At 40.0% G+C, this 22,542-nt stretch overlaps 1 protein-coding gene across 5 annotated transcripts in view; it reads right to left on the minus strand.

The window, feature by feature from the left end:
• The window catches only part of LOC133631183 (receptor-type tyrosine-protein phosphatase mu-like), a 578,559-nt gene that overhangs the window by 451,362 nt on the left and 104,655 nt on the right, over window positions 1-22,542 (minus strand). For all 5 annotated transcript variants that reach the window (XM_062023331.1, XM_062023329.1, XM_062023328.1 and 2 more), the window contains exon 2: window positions 17,967-18,089. In XM_062023331.1, coding sequence (XP_061879315.1) covers window positions 17,967-18,089 — 123 coding nt within the window. The remainder of the gene's footprint in view (window positions 1-17,966; window positions 18,090-22,542) is intronic.

A 22,542-nucleotide genomic window follows, 5' to 3' on the forward strand; every position in this document is an offset into this window, starting at 1 on the left:
AGGCCTACTGAAAGCCACTACTACGCAGTCTGATAGTTTATATATCAATGATGAAATCTTAACATTGCAACACATGCCAATACGGCCGGGTTAACTTATAAAGTGACATTTTAAATTTCCCGCTAAACTCCCGGTTGAAAAACTTCTATGTATGATGACGTATGCGCGTGACGTCACGACGGCAACGGAAGTATTCGTACCCAATGTGTCACCGTACAAACTGCTCTGTTTTCATCGAACAATTCCACAGTATTCTGGACATCTGTGTTGGTGAATCTTTTGCAATTTGTTTAATGGACAATGGAGACTGCAAAGAAGAACGTTGTAGGTGGGATCGGTGTATTAGCAGCTGGCTGCAGCAACACAATCAGGAGGTTGTGTTGTGTTTGAGCTGGATAGCAGACGCACTACCGTGAGTACAGCTTTGGCTTCCAAATATTTGATCGCTTGCCCGTACGTGCGTGTCGCTATGTGCATGTCACGTACGTAACTTTGGGGAAATATATGTTTCTTGCCGACTCTGATGGCGCCCGGGGTGTCGTCGAAAGCAACAACGCCTGCCGCCGCTCCGTAGTTAGCTTCAATTGTTAAGCTTCGCCAAGCTGGAAATTATTAACCGTGTATTTACATGTTCATGGTTTAATAGTATTGTTGATCTTCTGTCTATCCTTCCAGTCAGGGTTTTTTAAATTTTGTTTCTATCTGCATTTGAGCCTGATACTATCACGTTAGCTACGTAGCTAAGTTAGTTAACTTCAATTGTTAAGCTTCGCCAAGCTGGAAATTATTAACCGTGTATTTACATGTTCATGGTTTAATAGTATTGTTGATCTTCTGTCTATCCTTCCAGTCAGGGTTTTTTTTAAATTTTGTTTCTATCTGCATTTGAGCCCGATGCTATCACGTTAGCTCCGTAGCTAAAGTGCCTCAACGATGTATTGTCGTGGAGATAAAAGTCACTGTGAATGTCCATTTGGCGTTCTCGACTCTCATTTTCAAGAGGATATAGTATCCCAGGTGGTTTAAAATACAAATCCGTGATCCACAATAGAAAAAGGAGAGAGTGTGGAATCCAATGAGCCAGCTTGTACCTAAGTTACGGTCAGAGCGAAAAAAGATACACCCTGCACTGCCTCTCTAGTCCTTCACTCTAACGTTCCTCATCCACAAATCTTTCATCCTGGCTCAAATTAATGGGGTAATCGTCGCTTTCTCGGTCCGAATCTCTCTCGCTCCATTGTAAACAACGGGGAATTGTGAGGAATACTAGCTCCTGTGACGTCACGCTACTTCCGCTACAGGCAAGGCTTTTTTTTTTATCAGCGACCAAAAGTTGCGAACTTTATCGTCGTTGTTCTATACTAAATCCTTTCAGCAAAAATATGGCAATATCGCGAAATGATCAAGTATGACACATAGAATGGATCTGCTATTCCCGTTTAAATAAAAAAAATTCATTTCAGTAGGCCTTTAACATTGCTGTATGTATACGTTTGACCCAGCAGATTTGCTCACATTTTCAGTAGAGCCATAATAAATTCATAAAAGAAGCAAACTTCATGAATGTTTTTTGTGAGCAACAAGTATGTGCTCCAATCACAACATCACAAAAGAATAAGAGTTGTAGAAATGATTGGAAACTCAAGACAGCCATGACATGATGTTCTTTACAAGTGTATGTACACTTTTGACCACAACTGTATGTGGACTTGCATCTAAACCAGGGGGGCCCAAATGCTTTGGGCCAAAGTGAATATGTGCCAATAAGCCACGGGCCAAAATCAGACCTTTTTAGCCTACAGAAGCACCATGAGTGAAGAGTTCAGACCCATACCATTGTTTATCCATACCATTGTATATAAAGTTCACACCCATACCATTGTATTATTATTATTAGCCTTTATTTAACCAGGTAAAATCCCATTGAGATCAAAGATCTCTTTTCCAATATATAAAGGACGAGGAGATCACAACTTTTAATAGACGACAACAAGGTATCCCTGCGTTATCCTGTGAATGATATTGTGAGTTCGACAGATGTCAGTATGAATATGTATCCTAGGGGAACTGCTAGGTTAGTATTCAAGTCACGAAATGTAAATGGAGTATTGTTGACTGTTATTTAGAGGGTTTTATTGCCGGAATAGAGGACCTACTATTGACTCAGTTGTAAGCATATTTTTATTTAAGTTTATTTAAGAGTTAGAATGCAAAAAAAACAAACTAAGGTACACCTGTGCAATAATCATGTTGTTTATTCAGCATCTTGATATGCTTGATATGTGAGCTGGGATGGTTTATCTTGGCAGAGAAGAAGTGCTCACTAACACAGATTTAGACATACACTACCGTTCAAAAGTTTGGGGTTACCCAAACAATTTAGTGTTCGAGCCTTCATTTCTAAGAACAAGAATAGACTGTGGAGTTTCAGATGAAAGTTCTCTTTTTCTGGCCATTTTGAGCGTTTAATTGAGCCCACAAATGTGATGCTCCAGAAAGTCAATCTGCTCAAAGGAAGGTCAGTTTTGTAGCTTCTGTAACGAGCTAAAGTGTTTTCAGATGTGTGAACATGATTGCACAAGGGTTTTCTAATCATCAATTAGCCTTCTGAGCCAATGAGCAAACACATTGTACCATTAGAACACTGGAGTGATAGTTGCTGGAAATGGGCCTCTACACATTGCACCAAAAAGCAGACATTTGCAGCTAGAATAGTCATTTACCACATTAGCAATGTATAGAGTGTATTTCTTTCAAGTTAAGACTAGTTTAAAGTTATCTTCATTGAAAAGTACAGTGCTTTTCCTTCAAAAATAAGGACATTTACATGTCACCCCAAACTTTTGAACGCTAGTGTATTTGTAAACAACATTTGAGAGGGATAGGTCTTGTGTCTATATCGTAAAAATTTTAGATCTTAGAGTTCAACTCGTGAAAAATTGGAGCAAAAACAAAAGTGTTGCGTTTATATTTTTGTTGACTGTATTTATAGTCACGGTGGAGAGTGGGGGTTGGGGGGAGCGTAACCGAAAATAATTGAGAAGCACTGCCTTGATTGAACAATGTTGCATTTTAAACCAGCACATTGGTCAATATTAACAAGCATCAAATAATTATAGTTGCATTTTACCTACACATACACAGTTTTCACGGCAGAAGCATATTAGAAAGTATCCAGTAACAAATGTGTTTGCGTCATGAACTTAACTTAATCAAATCAAATCAAATCAACTTTATTTATAAAGCACATTTAAAATGTACCACAGGGGTAGCCAAAGTGCTGTACAATGGGCAGGTTAAAAGATAATACGAGTACCGAGCAAACACAACACAAACAGAACACGATAAAAAATAAATGAATAAAATAAACAAAACATAAAAACAGGTTGACAGCAGGTGCATTATGGGACGCCATTGCAGGATGGACATCACTCAGTGTTAAAAGCCATGGAATAAAAGTATGTTTTTAAGAGAGATTTAAAAACAGGAAGAGAGGAGGCTTGTCTAACACTCAGAGGTAGGTCGTTCCAGAGCTTGGGAGCAGCAGCAGCGAAAGCTCTGTCACCTCTAAGCTTCAGCCTTGTGTCAGGGACCGTCAGTAGCAGCTGATCGGCTGATCTTAGGGATCTTAATGCATTATAGTGGCCACTAGCTGTCGCCAAAAAAACAATTACCACTCCCTTCAATTTAAAGTCCATTCCAGACGATTAATAATAAATAGGTTTGTGTTTTTCATAACTACTATTGTTCTCTGTATGACTAATTTGATCAAACCTTTTCTAACATTCCGCACCTACAAAATAATACAAATATGTACTAGGATTCCTTCCGATACATTATCGGATGAATATCAGTATCGGCCAGTACTTAAAGCTCTTAAGTACTAAAGTGTAAAGGTTTTATCGGGACACCTCTATTTTATTTTTATTTGTATTTTTTTTTTTGTCATAAAAAAATACAATCATGTGTGCTTACGGACTGTATCCCTTGCAGACTGTATTGATATATATTGATATATAATGTAGGAAGCAGAATATTAATAACAGAAAGAAACAACCCTTTTGTGTGAATGAGTGTAAATGGGGGAGGGAGGTTTTTTGGGTCGGTGCACTAATTGTAAGTGTATCTTGTTTTTTTTATGTTGATTTAATAAAAAAAAATTTAAAAAATTAAAATGTTTTTTTTACCAATCGATCCACGGACCGGTACCGGGCCGCGGCCCGGTGGTTGGTGACCACTGCTTTACACCACTGCATCCCACGCTTTGCATTGGACTTGGTGATGTATGGCTTAGATCAGTGGTTCTTAACCTTGTTGGAGGTACCGAACCCCACCAGTTTCTCATGTGCATCCACCGAACCCTTCTTTAGTGACAAATAAAATGTTTTGTTTCTTTTCAAAATCAAGACAAAGATACATGTTTTTTTTACTGGTGCACAAAATGAAGCGTGCATGAACATCACCTTGTTCAAAGAACAAACCCAACACAGTGCATGAACTCACAACAAATGACACACCTGCAAATTAGATGGAAAATTAGAGGGAACATTCTTTGGGGGTATTCATACTAACGGGGATAGGGAGAAGTTTGTACTTACACGATGAGTCGGGTGTGTCTTGACCTCCGCCGAACCCCTGAGGCCGACTCACCGAACCCCTAGGGTTCCATCGAACCCAGGTTAAGAACCACTGGCATAGATTCAGCTGCTCTGCGTACTGTACGTGGGCTAATTGGAAGGTCACATGAAGTTTGGAGCTCTGTAGCAAGTGTTGCACTATGCACTTCAGCATCCGCCGACCCCTCTCTGTCAGTTGACGTGGCCTACCACTTGGTGGCTGACTTGCTGTTGTTCCCAAACTCTTCACTTTTCTTATAATAAAGTCGACTTTGGAATATTTGCACAGGTGGCATCCTATGACAGTTCCACGCTGGAAATCACTGAGAGCGGCCCATTCTTTCACAAATGTTTGTAGAAACAGTCTCCATGCCTAAGTGCTTGATTTTAAACACCGGGCCAAGTGATTAGGACACCTGATTCTCATCATTTGGATGGCTGGCCAAATACTTTTGGCAATATAGTGTATTGCCGGCCCAAGGCATAAGCGTACTAAGCGCTTGCTTAGGGCCCCGCGGCCACCAGGGGGCCCCCAAAAGCAATTAACAAAAAATTCTTCTTTTTTATTTTTTGCATGTAGGAGTCTGAGTCGGACTCGTACATGGCAGTGATTAGTATTAATAACAAAGTCGGCCATCAGATTTCTTACAGTGATGTCATAAATGACTTTGCCTCCAGAAAAGCCAGGAAGCACAGGTTTTAAGGAGTGGGTGGGGTGGTGTGGGTGGTGAAGACCAGGGGCCGTACTTATCAAGCTTCTTAGAGTGCCATTTTACACTTAAGTCCTGAGAATTAGCGAAATTTAGTCCTACTCTCAAACTTAAGAATAAAAGCTTTTTATCAACGTTCTTAAGTCTAAGAATCACTCCTACTCTCCACGATATTTAAGAGACCTTCAGAGGTGTCTTAAGTGGTTAGGAGTTGCCAGCAGGGGATGGCACTGAGGCGAGAGAGACGTGCGCGAACGTTCAGGGAGCGGAACGATGTTCTGGATTTGTTTGATGACGAGCAGCTGATCAAACGGTATCGTTTAGACAGAGCGGGTATTATTTTTGTCACAGATTTAATACTTTTCGATTCCATGTTAATTTCTGCATGTGTCTGCAGTGGGCTAGTATATATAGAGCCACCCACACCAGTTTCAAATTAGTTGCCTAATTAATGAATTGGAAAGAAAATGTTATGACAGTAGCGTATGTGTGTGGCCGTGAGGTGAGTGACGTCAGTGAGTGTGTGGGCGAGAGAAGAGAGGGAGTGGTAGCGTGAGTGCCGGCGGGGACTAGTTTGTTTTGTATTATTTTGTAGTTTATTGTCAAAATATACACTCCCATTGTCCACTTCAATATTTCCAAGATATTTCTTTATTCTTAGACAACGGATTCCATTCCGTGATTGGTCATTTCTATGGACACAGAAATGACGTCACCTAACATTGCGTTTACGGCACATAGTAATGTCGTAATTCAGCTCTGAGTGTGACACTTAAGAATCAGTCCTACACTTCGCTGAAAGTGTGAGTAAGACGCTTGATAACTAACTTTTAAGTGCAGCTTTCAGCGAAGAATTTATTTGAAGTGAATTGAAGTGAATTACATTTATATAGCGCTTTTTTCTCAAGTGACTCAAAGCGCTTTACATAGTGAAACCCAATATCTAAGTTACATTTAAACCAGTGTGGGTGGCACTGGGAGCAGGTGGGTAAAGTGTCTTGCCCAAGGACACAACGGCAGTGACTAGGATGGCGGAAGCGGGGATTGAACCTGCAACCCTCAAGTTGCTGGCACGGCCGCTCTACCAACCGAGCTATACCGTCCCAACTATATATATTTAAGTGATTTTATTGTTGCACTTTATTGTTTTTCTTGCACTACGAATTATTTGTGCACATTGCTGTTTCAGCTTTTTGTTACCAAAAATAATCAAGTGAATCAGAATCAGCTTTATTGTCCAGTTATGTTTAACACACATGGAATTTAACTTCAGTAGACTGCGCTCTCTTTGTACAAAGTAAACATTAAATATGAACAATTACCTAAAAATATAAACTAGTAATTAAAGACTAATATGTACAAGATGACACTTTTACTGTAAAAACAAAGCTTTATTTACTCTTAAGTCAACTCTTAGCAGACTTCTTAGGAGTCATTCTAAGAAGCTTGATAAGTACGGCCCCAGAGGAACAAAACTGTGATGTGATGGTCAAATGTGTGAATTAAGGACCTTAATTTAAGGTAGTTTATTTTGATTTTTTCCCCAAAAATGTTTTGCACATCATTATGTACATTTACATAGTTTTAATATGTAGTAACTTTATTTTTGTTTATAAACCGTTATGTTACCTTGTTTCTGGTAACTCTGTTCATTAATATTATTTAAGTATTTGCTTGATATTTAATTTAATTATGGTTTTTTTTGTACAATTGAATTTGTTCCTTTTTATATATATTTAAGTGATTTTATTGTTGCACTTTATTGTTTTTCTTGCACTACGAATTATTTGTGCACATTGCTGTTTCAGCTTTTTGTTACCAAAAATAATCAAGTGAATCAGAATCAGCTTTATTGTCCAGTTATGTTTAACACACATGGAATTTAACTTCAGTAGACTGCGCTCTCTTTGTACAAAGTAAACATTAAATATGAACAATTACCTAAAAATATAAACTAGTAATTAAAGACTAATATGTACAAGATGACACTTTTACTGTAAAAACAAAGCTTTATCACTTGGACTGTTCAACCCCAGGCCACGCTTGTAGCTGAATGTTTTCTACATTTTAAGATTAGGAACAATATGTGGCACTCAGGACATCATTCATTGGTATTATTTATGTTCTTAACTGGGCCACCCCCATATCTTTATAAATGACATGTCATTTGTAAAGACATGCCAGGCTGACAATAGGATCATGTAAACAACACTGCCAGAGCCGCAATGAGTTTATAGTAGATGTGGGAATGATCAACAATCAATATTATTGGCAGAAATAGAGGGCCCCAAAATCAAATTTTGCTTAGGGCCCCATGGAGGCTTGGGCCGGCACTGACCGCAGGCATTAAGAAGAAGACAATAAGTCATTATTGTCCATTGTGGCCAACATAATACAAGAAGTCTAATTAAGCTTCTGACTGCTTTCGCCATTCTTCCTCTGGGGGGTTTGTGCTGGCAACATCCATGACGATATCCATGGAAACCAAAAAAAAATAAAAAACTCCGGACACTCCTCATAGTGCCCCGTTGCCGCAACACACTGATACACTATCTCCATTCCTAAAACATGACACTGTTTGAGGCCATTTCCTCTGACTGAGGTACGTCCAACTGGTCCATCCTGCAAGGCTGAGCGAGCGGCGTCTCGGCCTCAATGCTTTTATTATCACGGTCAAGCACAGATGAGGCTCGCGGGTATTAACAACTGGAGATGGGAGGCTTAGACAGAGTCGGAGCCAGCCGCCCTAGGACCAAGCCTGCATTCAGAGCTGCGACGGGGGGGATAAACAAAGGTGTCTCTGTGTCCAAACGTGGCAACTGTGAAGCAAGTCATCGATGTTAACCAAGAGTTTCATCTTGATATGCACTTTTCCAATCAAGAACCCACTGTAGCTCTTGTGCACCTTCAGTCGCCGTGAACGCAAATATTCACATTTGAAGAACCATTTTATTATATCCTGTGCAGTGGACGACAAGGCACTTTTGGATATAATTTAGAGTAGTCAATGTACAGCTTGTATAGCAAGATAGATTGACTATCTACTAGAGATAAATCCTTTAAAATGTAATATCGGAAATTATCGGTATCGTTTTTTTTAATTATCGGTATTGTTTATTTCATTTTTATTTTTATTTTTTTTTTATTAAATCAACATAAAAAACACAAGATACACTTACAATTAGTGCACCAACCCAAAAAACCTCCCTCCCCCATTTACACTCAATCACACAAAAGGTTTGTTTCTTTCTGTTATTAATATTCTGCTTCCTACATTATATATCAATATATATCAATACAGTCTGCAAGGGATACAGTCCGTAAGCACACATGATTGTGCGTGCTGCTGCTCCACTAATAGTACTAACCTTTAACACTTAATTTGACTCATTTTTATTAATTACTAGTTTCTATGTAACTGTTTTTATATTGTTTTACTTTCTTTTTTATTCAAGAAAATGTTTTAATTTATTTATTTTATTTTATTTTTCATTTTTTTAAAAAGGACCTTATCTTCATCATACCTGGTTGTCCAAATTAGGCATAATAATGTGTCAATTCCACGACTGTATATATAGGTATCAGTTGATATCGGTATCGGTTGATATCGGTATCGGTAATTAAGAGTTGGACAATATCGGAATATCGGATAACAGCAAAAAGCCATTATCGGACATCCCTACTATCTACTAAAAATGACAAGACACTAGTGTTGTCCCGATACCAATATTTTGGTACCGGTACCAAAATTATTTAGATACTTTTGGGTACTTTTCTACATAAAAGGAGACCACAAAAAATTGCATTATTGGCTTTATTTTAACAAAAAATGTTCAGGTACATTAAACATATGTTTCTTATTATTTCCTTAAATAAAATAGTAAACATACAAGACAACTTGTCTTTTAGTAGTAAGTAAGCAAACGAAGGCTCCTAATTTAGCTGCTGACATATGCAGTAACATATTGTGTCATTTTCCATTCTATTATTTTGTCAAAATTATGAAGGACAAGTGGTAGAAAATAAATTATTAATCTACTTGTTCATTTACTGTTAATATCTGCTTACTTTCTCTTTTAACATGTTCTATCTACACTTCTGCTAAAATGTACTAATCACCGTATTGGGACCATGATTTCGGTCCTAACTTGTTCACCGGTCCTCATATGGAAGCTACTTTTCCTTGTTGATATCTCAAGAAGGGTAGATATACAAGAACACACACACACACAAACACACACACACACACACACACACACACAGACACACACGCAAACACACACATTCTTGCATTTCTTACCTTCTTGAGACCTCCGAAAAATGCCTACCTCTTTAGGACCACCCTTTCTAGATATATATAGATTTGTATTTACAACATTAATAATATACATACTATGCATATATAAAAACGCTTGTTAGTTGGAATTTCACTAAAAAAAGGTCACAATTTCACAAGAAAAACTTAGAATGTTGGCAATATTATGATAAAAGTTGGAATTTTACTCAATAACAGTCACAATTTTACAAGAAAAAGCCTAAAATTTGGGCAATTTTATAAAAAGAGTCGTAATTTTACGCGACAAAAGTCACAATTTTATAAGAAAACTGGAACATTTTGAGGCAATTTTGGCAATATTAAAATAATAATCTGAATTTTACTTGGCAAAATTATGACATAAATCATAATTTTAAAATTATGACATAAGTCATAATTTTACTCAAAAAATATCACTATTCTACAAGAACAAAACAAAATTTGGCAATATTGTGACAAAAGTCACAATTTTACATGACAAATGTCGCCATTTTGCATTAAAAAGTATTCATTTTAAAAGAAAATATTGCAATATTACAGAAACAGAAAGAATATGAGAAATTGTTCCCAATTTTATAAGACAAAAGTCGACACATTGTGAGAATTTATTTTTATTTTTTTTTGTAATTGTTTTTTAATCTTCAGTATTTACTTCAAGTTATTATAAAATGTCATTATATACATATGTATTTCCATCCATCCTTCCATTTATTTTTTTTAATTAATTTTGGCCAAAGGGGGCGCATTTCAATTTCTTACACACACTTGTTGTTTCATATGTTGACCAGAGGGGGAGCACTTTCAAAACCGACACACAGTCAATTTGAAAAATCCCTCCTTTTTGGGACCACCCTGATTTTGATAGATTTCACCACCAGGGGTGCAAATGAGACATTCTCTATTATATGCGATGGTTTTCTGTATTGGGACCAGGATTTATGTCCTTACTTGTTCACACCTCCTCATACGGAAGCTACTTTCCCTTGTTGATGTCTCAAGAAGGGTAGAAATACAAGAACAAACACACACACACAACTTGTGTGTGCATTAAAACGCAGCCACCGAGCAGCTAGACACCTGAGAATTGGCACTAATAGATTGACACACAACAAATGCCAGCTTCGCCAAGTGAAGAATGTTGTTTTCCTCGGGTGACGGGGGACTAATCTCACAGAGGAGAGATTGCGCCGGGTGACATAGGGGGGGAAATCATTAGCAGGACACCCAACAAATTTTAGGGAGACCTGTTAGTGATCGGGAGGACGAGTGGAGAAATTACAAACCCCGTTTCCATATGAGTTGGGAAATGGTGTTAGATGTAAATATAAACGGAATACAATGATTTGCAAATCCTTTTCAAGCCATATTCAGTTGAATATGCTACAAAGACAACATATTTCATGTTAAAACTCATAAACTTTTTTTTTTTATTTGCAAATAATCATTAACTTAGAATTTCATGGCTGCATCACGTGCCAAAGTAGTTGTGAAAGGGCATGTTCACCACTGTGTTACATGGCCTTTCCTTTTAACAACACTCAGTTTTGGTTTGGGAAGTGAGGAGACACATTTTTGAAGTGGAATTCTTTCCCATTCTTGCTTGATGTACAGCTTAAGTTGTTCAACAGTCTCGGTCTCCCTTCTCACATTGCAGGTGCCACACATTTTCAATGTCTGGACTACAGGCAGGCCAGTCTAGTACCCGCACTCTTTTACTATGAAGCCACGTTGATGTAACACGTGGCTTGGCATTGTCTTGCTGAAATAAGCAGGGGCGTCCATGGTAACGTTGCTTGGATGGCAACATATGTTGCTCCAAAAGCTGTATGTACCTTTCAGCATTAATGGTGCCTTCACAGATGTGTAAGTTACCCATGTCTTGGCCACTAATACACCCCCATACCATCACACATGCTGCCTTTTACACTTTGCGCCTAGAACAATCCGGATGGTTCTTTTCCTCTTTGGTCCGGAGGACACGACGTCCACAGTTTCCAAAAACAATTTGAAATGTGGACTCGTCAGACCACAGAACACTTTTCCACTTTGTATCAGTCCATCTTAGATGAGCTCAGGCCCAGCGAAGCCAACTGCGTTTCTGGGTGTTGTTGATAAACGGTTTTCGCCTTGCATAAGAGAGTTTTAACTTGCACTTACAGATGTAGCAACCAACTGTAATTACTGACAGTGGGTTTCTGAAGTGTTCCTGAGCCCATGTGGTGATATCCTTTACACACTGATGTGGCTTGTTGATGCAGTACAGCCTGAGGGATGGAAGGTCACGGGCTTAGCTGCTTACCTGCAGTGATTTCTCCACATTCTCTCAACCCTTTGATGATATTACGGAGCGTAGATGGTGAAATCCCTCAATTCCTTGCAATAGCTGCTTGACAAAGGTTGTTCTTAAACTGTTCAACAATTTGCTCAGGCATTTGTTGACAAAGTGGTGACCCTCGCCCCATCCTTGTTTGTGAATGACTGAGCATTTCATGGAATCTACTTTTATAGCCAATCATGGCACCCACCTGTTCCCAATTAGCCTGCACACCTGTGGGATGTTCCAAATAAGTGTTTGATGAGCATTCCTCAACTTTATCAGTATTTATTGCCACCTTTCCCAACTTCTTTGTCACGTGTTGCTGCCATCAAATTATAAAGTTAATGATTATTTGCAACAAAAAAAATAAAGTTTATGAGTTTGAACATGAAATATGTTGTCTTTGTAGCATATTCAACTGAATATGGCTTGAAAAGGATTTGCAAATCTTTGTATTCTGTTTATATTTACATCTAACACCATTTCCCAACTCATATGGAAACGGGGTTTGTAGTTTCCAGCTCTTTTTCGTCCCCTTTCCCCAACGACAATTGCTTAACGTCCAAATGTGGGGAATCTGGGCAAAGGTCGCCGCCAAATTGTGAAAAAGGTGACCTACAAATGAACACTTGGCGTGGTCTAAATTGAAGGACTCCTATTAAGACCCCTTCTGCGTGGTTAAGAGCTGCCCTTCCCACTGAGTTGAGAGCACTTCCACATGGGCTTGTTTTCTTGAATTGTGTGTAATTAACAGCCCCGCACATCTTTCTCCATTCCTCAGCACTCCACCTGACACATGAGACTGTCACCACCTCCCCGCCTCCCCTCTCCCTTTTGACCACTCTGCAAGAGATGGGAAATGGAAGCTGAAATTGTTTTACGGTCGGAGAAGAAAGAAGGCTTGATGTCTGCAAATGTGTTTCTGGCGCTGGCAAAATCTATCTCACCTCAGATTGCCGTCCCGCTCTTAACCTGTACTTATGAATCTCCACACAAAACGACCTTATCCGACTCTCACAAGAGATTGTTATCCTGCCCGCCATGCAGCGATGGAAGTGTAATTGAAGGGGCCCCGCATATAGAAGGCATGGCAGCTTGAAACGTTTATGGAAAATTGCTTGTAGACATGAGCTGTCCATCAGGACGCTTCAAAGAGAGACAAACACTTGTCCGGATTTTTTTAAAATCTGAAAGACTCGTTGGTTATTTCTCTTTCAGCATCGTGGCATAGCTTAATGTAGCCTTTTTCTTTAGCTTTATACAAGAATGATTTGCATCGCAGAGTAAAACAACTTGCACTGAGCCTGGTCTATAAAATCCACTACACCTCCCTGATACCGAAGTACATGTCAAACTACTTCCTTAACGTAAATGACCGCCATAACCACAACACCAGGGGGAGCTCCACTAACCACGTTAAACCCAGATTCCGATCTAACAAAGGTCTTAACTCATTCTCTTTCTATGCCACATCAATATGGAATGCACTCCCAACAGGTATAAAAGAAAGGGCATCTCTATCCTCCTTCAAAAGCGCACTAAAAGAACACCTCCAGGCAACTTCAACCCTAAACTAACACCCTCCCCCCTCCACATCCCACCTCCCCGGATTGTAAATAATCAAATGTAAATAATCAAATGTAGATACTTATTCTCATGCTTTCTTATATCTCTCTGTCTATGTCCACTACTTGCTGTACATGTCCTACCAAGTCAGTCCTACACTGTTCCAATATCCATTCCTCTGATGATGCAATTGTTGATGACTGAAATGTTGATATCAACCAAACCTAACCCACCCCCCTCCACACCCCACACCCCGGATTGTAAATAATGTAAATAATTCAATGTATATACTCTGATGATTATCTTGTGTGATGACTGTATTATGATGATAGTATATATCTGTATCATGAATCAATTTCAGTGGACCCCGACTTAAACAAGTTGAAAAACTTATTGGGGTGTTACCATTTAGTGGTCAATTGAACGGAAAATGTACTGGACACAATGTACTAATAAAGGTTTCAATCAATCAATCAATCGGGTTGTGCCCATTTTTCTCGTATTGTAAATAAGGAGTTTTCTGGCTATTTATTTTTTTGGTTAGGTTATTAAACACGGTAAACGGATGAAACGGTATAGCGGTAAATATGTCATTATATACATATTTATAAAAAAAACTAAATTAATTTTGGCCAAAGGGGGCGCATTTCAATGTCTTACACACACTTGTTATTTCATATGTTGACCAGAGGGGGAGCACTTTTAAAACCGACACACAGTCAATTTGAAAAATCCCTCCTTTTTGGGACCACCCTCATTTTTTATATATTTCACCACCAGGGGTGCAAATGAGACATTCTCTATTTGACGCAATGGTTTTCCGTATTGGGACCATGATTTCGGTCCTAACTTGTTCACCGGTCCTCATATGGAAGGTACTTTTCCTTGTTGATGTCTCAAGAAGGGCAGAAATACAAGAACACACACACACACAGACACACACACACACACACACACACACACACACACACACACACACACACATTCTTGCATTTCTTACCTTCTTGAGACCTCGGAAAAATGCCTACCTCTTTAAGACCACCCTTTCTTTATATATAAAGATTTGTATTCACAACATTAACAATATATACATACTATGCATATATAAAAACGCTTGTGAAAAATGAGTTGGAATTTCACAAGAAAAAGGTCCCAATTTCACAAGAAAAACTTAGAATGTTGGCAACATTATGATAAAAGTTGGAATTTTACTCAATAACAGTCACAATTTTACAAGAAAAACTGAACATCTGTGAAAACCATGTTTAAGAACTACCACAACGGCTGCGATGGCGGAAGAAGGCTGCAGCAGAAAAAGGGTCCCCAGTCGTCTTGGACTCCATGCCACTGGACCCTGACCTCGATTTCTGTCAAAGATCATGTGGTGACTGTCTGTGCACCAGTCTCCCCACGTAAAACAAAGCCACGCACAGGCATCCTCCATAAAGGGATACACCCCTACCATACTCGTCATACTCGTTTGAGTGACCGCCGATGATTAATAAATCATGCAAAAATGCAGACACATATGGAGGCATCTGTACCATAACTGTCATAATTATCAATTGTTTTTGTTTACCGACAAACCATGCAAAAAATGTCAGTCGGCTGTTGCAGCATTTGCAAATGCGATTGTTGTAATTATCGCATTCACGTTGTTCACAGACAAAGCATGCAAAGCTTTTAGTCATCATGGCAATCGTAATTGTTGTGATTTCAGTTGGTTATTCTAGCATCATTGTTGTAATTATTTGATTTGGATTTGTTATCATTTTCACTGCCGTACATTTAAACAATAGACATTACACATCACGAACAAAAATAACAAAAAGACATCATACATGACCAACACATTTACAGGCTTGTCAGACAGGTCGGCCGGGCCTGCTGTTTAGGGGCGGCTATAGCTGCAGGGATAAGGCTTTTCCCGATAATTATCGTATTTACATCGTTTACCAACAAATCATACAAAAATTTCTGTTGGTTATCGTAGCATCCGTATACGTCATTGTGATAAATATCGCATTTACATTGTTTACCAACAAACCATGCCAAATTTCAGTTGGTTATCGTAGCATTTATACATGTAATTATCGCATTTACGTCGTTTACCGACAAATCATACAAAAATTTCAGTTGGTTATTGTAGCATCCGTATACGTCATTGTGATAAATATCACATTTACATCGTTTACCAACAAACCATGCCAAATTTCAGTTGGTTATTGTAGCATTTATGCTTATAATTATTGCATTTACGTTGTTTACCAACAAATCATACAACAATTTCAGTTGGTTATCGTAGCATCCGTATATGTCATTGTGATAAATATCACATTTACATCGTTTACCAACAAACCATGCCAAATTTCAGTTGGTTATTGTAGCATTTATGCTTGTAATTATTGCATTTACGTTGTTTACCGACAAAACATGCAACATTTTCAGTTTATCGTAGCATCCGTATACGTCATTGTGATAAATATCGCATTTACATCGTTTACCAACAAACCATGCCAAATTTCAGTTGGTTATCGTCGCATTTATACCTGTAAATATCACATTTACGTCGTTTACCAATAAATCATACAAAAATTTCAGTTGTTTATCGTAGCATCCGTATACGTCATTGTGATAAATATCACATTTACATCGTTTACCAACAAACCATGCAAAATTTTAGTTGGTTATTGTAGCATTTATGCTTGTAATAATTGCATTTACGTTGTTTACCGACAAAGCATGCAACATTTTCAGTTGGGTATCGTAGCATCCGTATACGTCATTGTGATAAATATCACATTTACATCGTTTACCAACAAACCATGCCAAATTTCAGTTGGTTATTGTAGCATTTATGCTTGTAATTATTGCATTTACGTTGTTTACCGACAAAGCATACAACATTTTCAGTTTGTTATCGTAGCATCCGTATGCGTCATTGTGATAAATATCACATTTACATAGTTTACCAACAAACCATGCCAAATTTCAGTTGGTTATTGTCACATTTATACCTGTAAATATCACATCTACGTTGTTTACCAACAAATCATACAAAAATTTTAGTTGGTTATCATAGCATCTGTATAAGTCATTGTGATAAATATCACATTTACATCGTTTACCAACAAACCATGCCAAATTTCAGTTGGTTATCGTAACATTTTATGCTTGTATTTATCACATTTACGTTGTTTACCGACGAAGCATGCAAAACATAGCGTTCATAAATGTAATCTCCTTAGCGCTATTAATGCTGACTAAGCGGTTTGCTACACACCACTATCACTTTCTCATGCACTTCAAAACATGATTTAAGTAAATATTACAATGAGTTTTTTCACTTGGAAAATGAAAGTCAAGTATTGCATGATTTCAGTTATGTATCGTCATCTATGTGGTTTATGTAAATAAAACCTTGGCTATCATTGGAGTATTTATCATTTACCATGAATTGATGAACGTGGACCCCGACTTAAACACAGTGTTTCCCACACATGCATTTATCTGTGGCGGCCCGCCACGACAGAATTACGTCCGCCACAAATAAAATGTTTTTTTTTGTTGTTTTTTTTTGTCTTTTCCAGCTTCTCAGGCAAATCATATAGTAGATGTAGATGCCCATATAGGCTGTTTAGATTTACTTTACAAAAGAGAAGTGTAGGATACTTCTCTTGTTGCCTTATTTGTATTTGACCACTACTGTTTTCTGTTTATTTGTTACTGACTGTGGCAGGACACCTCTGCCTCTGTTTCACTTTATGTTGCTGGTAAATAATATGCTTGTAGTAGTAGGCTAAAGTTAAATTATTTAGTATGCACTAATTAAAGGGGCAGAGCTTTAAGAGACATTTTAGCTTTTGTATTTTATAAGATATATTTTTTGTAAGAACCACAATTAATAAATATATTTCAGTGAATAACTTATTGTTCAAATCTGTATATAAATATGTACATAAAGTGTTGTAATTATATTGTAAAATGGATGGATGGATGGATGGACGTTTAAAACAAAACTGTTATTATTAATTAGTAAGTATACATTTTTTGAGCCTATTTAGAGAAAATCATATCATTGTAGTAAATTATGCAAATTATTCGATTATGTCATGGTGACCACGCCCATAGCCACACCCCCACCGCCACAGGTATCTTGGCAGTTTATGGGAAACACTGAAACAAGTTGAAAAACGTATTCGGGTGTTACCATTTAGTGGTCAATAGTACGGAATATGTACTGTACTGTGCAATCTACTAATAAAAGTCTCAATCAATCAATCAAAATGTCATCATTATAGGGTTGGGTTATAAAGATGCGGGTAATAGTGGCAACTTCTCTGGGAAACATTATACAGTACATTTCCACTCCCTATTATTGGTATCCAAAAGCAAGTATATATATATATATATATGTGCACTAAAAGTACTTGCAGTCCTACCTGAGGGCATCCATGGATCGAAGGAAGGCTTTTCTCTGGTATTGACCTGCTCCCAGTCCAGGTCGTCGTCTCTGCCTTGGCTGTAACCACATGCTGCCAGCGGCTTGGCAAAGTTGCAGTCGCCTGTGACGAAAGGAAAATAAATGATACATTCTTCTACATTTGCAATAGGCCATTGAAAAAGACACATTTATTACTATTTGTACAGTATCTTCTCACTGACAATGACTCAAGTAGCCCGACTCTCTCAAAGCATCATGTCTACTAAATTGATTTATTTTCCTCGTTCTTGTCTGTGCACTCCCACACCACTCTACTTCTTTTTTTCATTGGAGTGACATAAACGCTATTCATCCTGCATGATCAATATGTAGCAATATGTTTTTCTTTGGACCCTGAAGGCCACACGGTGAACGAGAGCTGTTCGTCCACCTGGAAAAAGTGCAGTCAATACTCTCGGGATTGACGAGAACATTTTGAAAGAGTAAAGTTTTTTGGGAAAAGACAATTAATACTAGATGAACGAGTATGTCGTTGCCATATTGCCGACAGATCCTTTGCTTTAAGCGCAGATGTGGGAGCGTCCTTGGAGGCAGGCAGACCAGGACAATATCTCATCTCCTACAAGCTCCCTCTGACATTCCGCAGCGTAAAGGCTACAAAACCCGTGGCCTTTTTTTTCTTTTGTCTTCCTTCTTCTTGTTTTTTCCTATTCATCTCGCCCGTGACATTTCCAGTGCAACGTGCAAATGAGCGGCGATCACAGGATAATTAATATCCAGCTGCATAGGGCAGCTACTAATGATTTATTTGTGGACTTGTCTACTTTTCTGAGGGGGCGCCATGTATGAAATGCCAAAAGTATCAGAGGTAAAATGCGGAGGAATGGTCTGCCGGCTTTTGTTTTATTTTTATGCCTGTTAAAAACCCATCATTAAAGTTAGGACTTTATGCACGCTGACTTGAGTTTGTTTGCAACTGCCGGCCAGCTCATGACGTGGGAAGTAACGCACGGCATTTATTTCATAATAAATACTGATAAAACAAGTATTTTTAATAATCAAAATTGAAAACAAAATAACACTGCAAAAATTAAAGTGAAAGTGAAAGTACCAATGATTGTCACACACACACTAGGTGTGGCAAAATTATTATCTGCTTTTGACCCATCACCCTGGGAGGTGAGGGGAGCAGTGAGCAGCAGCGGTGGCTGTGCCCGGGAATAATTGTTGGTGATTTAACCCCCAATTCCAACCTTTGATGCTGAGTGCCAAGCAGGGAAGAAACGGGTCCCATTTTTATAGTCTTTGGTATGACTCGGCCGGGGTTTGAACTCACAACCTACCCATCTCAGGGCGGACACTCTAACCACTAGGCCACTGAGTAGGTCAAATGGTCAAAAATGGGTCATATTATAATTTTTTTCTATGTTTAAAACCCTTCCTTGTGGTCTACATAACATGGAATGGTGGTTATTTGGTCAAACTTTTGCATGGATTATGTTTTACAGATCAACTTCAAGCCGCTTTCTGGCGGTCTCTTCGGGGTGCGCAGTTTTTAGGCGGTCTTATTTACGTGGCTCACCTTCGACTGCGAAGATGAGCCATGGTGTTCTTAGTGCTCCTACTCAGTGGCCTAGTGGTTAGAGTGTCCGCCCTGAGATCGGTAGGTCGTGAGTTCAAACCCCGGCCGAGTCATACCATCCATCCATCCATCCATCTTCTTCCGCTTATCGGAGGTCGGGTCGCGGGGGCAGCAGCCTAAGCAGGGAAACCCAGACTTCCCTCTCCCCAGCCACTTTGTCCAGCTCCTCCCGGGGGATCCCGAGGCGTTCCCAGGCCAGCCGGGAGACATAGTCTTCCCAACGTGTCCTGGATCTTCCCCGTGGCCTCCTACCGGTTGGACGTGCCCTAAACACCTCCCGAGGGAGGCGTTCGGGTGGCATCCTGACCAGATGCCCGAACCACCTCATCTGGCTCCTCTCCATGTGGAGGAGCAGCGGCTTTACTTTGAGCTCCTCCCGGATGGCAGAGCTTCTCACCCTATCTCTAAGGGAGAGACCCGCCACCTGGCGGAGGAAACTCATTTCGGCCGCCTGTACCCGTGATCTTGTCCTTTCGGTCATAACCCAAAGCTCATGACCATAGGTGAAGATGGGAACGTAGATCGACCGGTAAATTGAGAGCTTTGCCTTCCGGCTCAGCTCCTTCTTCACCACAACGGATCGATACAGCGTCCGCATTACTGAAGACGCCGCACCGATCCGCCTGTCCATCTCACCATCCACTCTTCCCTCACTCGTGAACAAGACTCCTAGGTACTTGAACTCCTCCACTTGGAGCAGGGTCTCCACCCCAACCCGGAGATGGCACTCCACCCTTTTCCGGGCGAGAACCATGGACTTGGACTTGGAGGTGCTGATTCTCATCCCAGTCGCTTCACACTCGGCTGCGAACCGATCCAGTGAGAGCTGAAGATCCTGGCCAGATGAAGCCATCAGGACCACATCATCTGCAAATAGCAGAGACCTAATCCTGCAGCCACCAAACCGGATCCCCTCAACGCCTTGACTGCGCCTAGAAATTCTGTCCATAAAAGTTATGAACAGAATGGGTGACAAAGGGCAGCCTTGGCGGAGTCCAACCCTCACTGGAAACGTGTCCGACTTACTGCCGGCAATGCGGACCAAGCTCTGACACTGATCATACAGGGAGCGGACCGCCACAATCAGACAGTCCGACACCCCATACTCTCTGAGCATTCCCCGCAGGACTTTGCGGGGTACACGGTCGAATGCCTTCTCCAAGTCCACAAAACACATGTAGACTGGTTGGGCAAACTCCCATGCACCCTCAAGGACCCTGCCGAGAGTATAGAGCTGGTCCACAGTTCCACGACCAGGACGAAAACCACACTGTTCCTCCTGAATCCGAGGTTCGACTATCCGGCGTAGCCTCCTCTCCAGTACACCCGAATAGACCTTACCGGGAAGGCTGAGGAGTCATACCAAAGACTGTAAAAATGGGAGCCATTACCTCCCTGCTTGGGACTCAGCATCAAGGGTCGGAATTGGGGGTTAAATCACCTAAAATGATTCCCGGGCGCGGCCACCGCTGCTGCTCACTGCTCCCCTCACCTCCCAGGGGGTGATCAAGGGTGATGGGTCAAATGCAGAGGACAAATTTCACCACACCTAGTGTGTGTGTGTGACAATCATTGGTACTTTAACTTGAACTTAAAGGCCTACTGAAAGCCACTACTAGCGACCACGCAGTCTGATAGTTTATATATCAACGATGAAATCTTAACATTGCAACACATGCCAATACAGCCGGGTTAACTTATAAAGTGACATTTTAAAATTCCCGGGAAATATCCGGCTGAAACATCCCGGTATGATGACGTATGCGCGTGACGAAGTCCGAGTAACGGAAGTTATGGTACCCCGTAGAATCCTATACAAAAAGCTCTGTTTTCATTTCATAATTCCACAGTATTCTGGACATCTTTTGCAATTTGTTTAATGAACAATGAAGGCTGCAAAGAAGACAGTTGTAGGTGGGATCGGTGTATTAGCAGCGGACTACAGCAACACAACCAGGAGGACTTTGTTGGAGCGCTAGCCGCGCTAGCCGCCGACTTCACCTTGACTTCCTACGTCTCCGGGCCGCCAAACGCATCGGGTGAAGTCCTTCGTCCTTCTGCCGATCGCTGGAACGCAGGTGAGCACGGGTGTTGATGAGCAAATGAGGGCTGGCTGGCGTAGGTGGAGAGCTAATGTTTTTAGCATAGCTCTGTGCAGTCCGGTTGCTAAGTTAGCTTCAATGGCGTCGTTAGCACAGCATTGTTAACCTTCGCCAGCCTGGAAAGCATTAACCGTGTATTTACATGTCCACGGTTTAATAGTATTGTTGATTTTCTATCTATCCTTCCAGTCAGGGGTTTATTTCTTTTGTTTCTATATGCAGTTAAAGCACGATGCTATCACGTTAGCTCGTAGCTAAAGCATTTCGCCGATGTATTGTCGTGGAGATAAAAGTCACTGTGAATGTCCATTTTGCGTTCTCGACTCTCATTTTCAAGAGGATATAGTATCCCAGGTGGTTTAAAATACAAATCTGTGATCTACAATAGAAAAAGGAGAGAGTGTGGAATCCAATGAGCCAGCTTGTACCTAAGTTACGGTCAGAGCGAAAAAAGATACGTCCATCACTGCCTCTCAAGTCCTTCACTGTAACGTTCCTCATCTACGAATCTTTCATCCTGGCTCAAATTAATGGGGTAATCATCACTTTCTGGGTCCGAATCTCTCTCGCTCCATTGTAAACAACGGGGAATTGTGAGGAATACTAGCTCCTGTGACGTCACGCTACTTCCGCTACAGGCAAGGCTTTTTTTTATCAGCGAGCAAAAGTTGCGAACTTTATCGTCGATGTTCTCTACTAAATCCTTTCAGCAAAAATATGGCAATATCGCGAAATGATCAAGTATGACACATAGAATGGATCTGCTATTCCCGTTTAAATTAAAAATAATCATTTCAGTAGGCCTTTAAGTCAGTCAATCGGCACCGCCG

This window comes from Entelurus aequoreus, linkage group LG16, assembly GCF_033978785.1.
Source record: "Entelurus aequoreus isolate RoL-2023_Sb linkage group LG16, RoL_Eaeq_v1.1, whole genome shotgun sequence".
NCBI lineage: Eukaryota > Metazoa > Chordata > Actinopteri > Syngnathiformes > Syngnathidae > Entelurus > Entelurus aequoreus.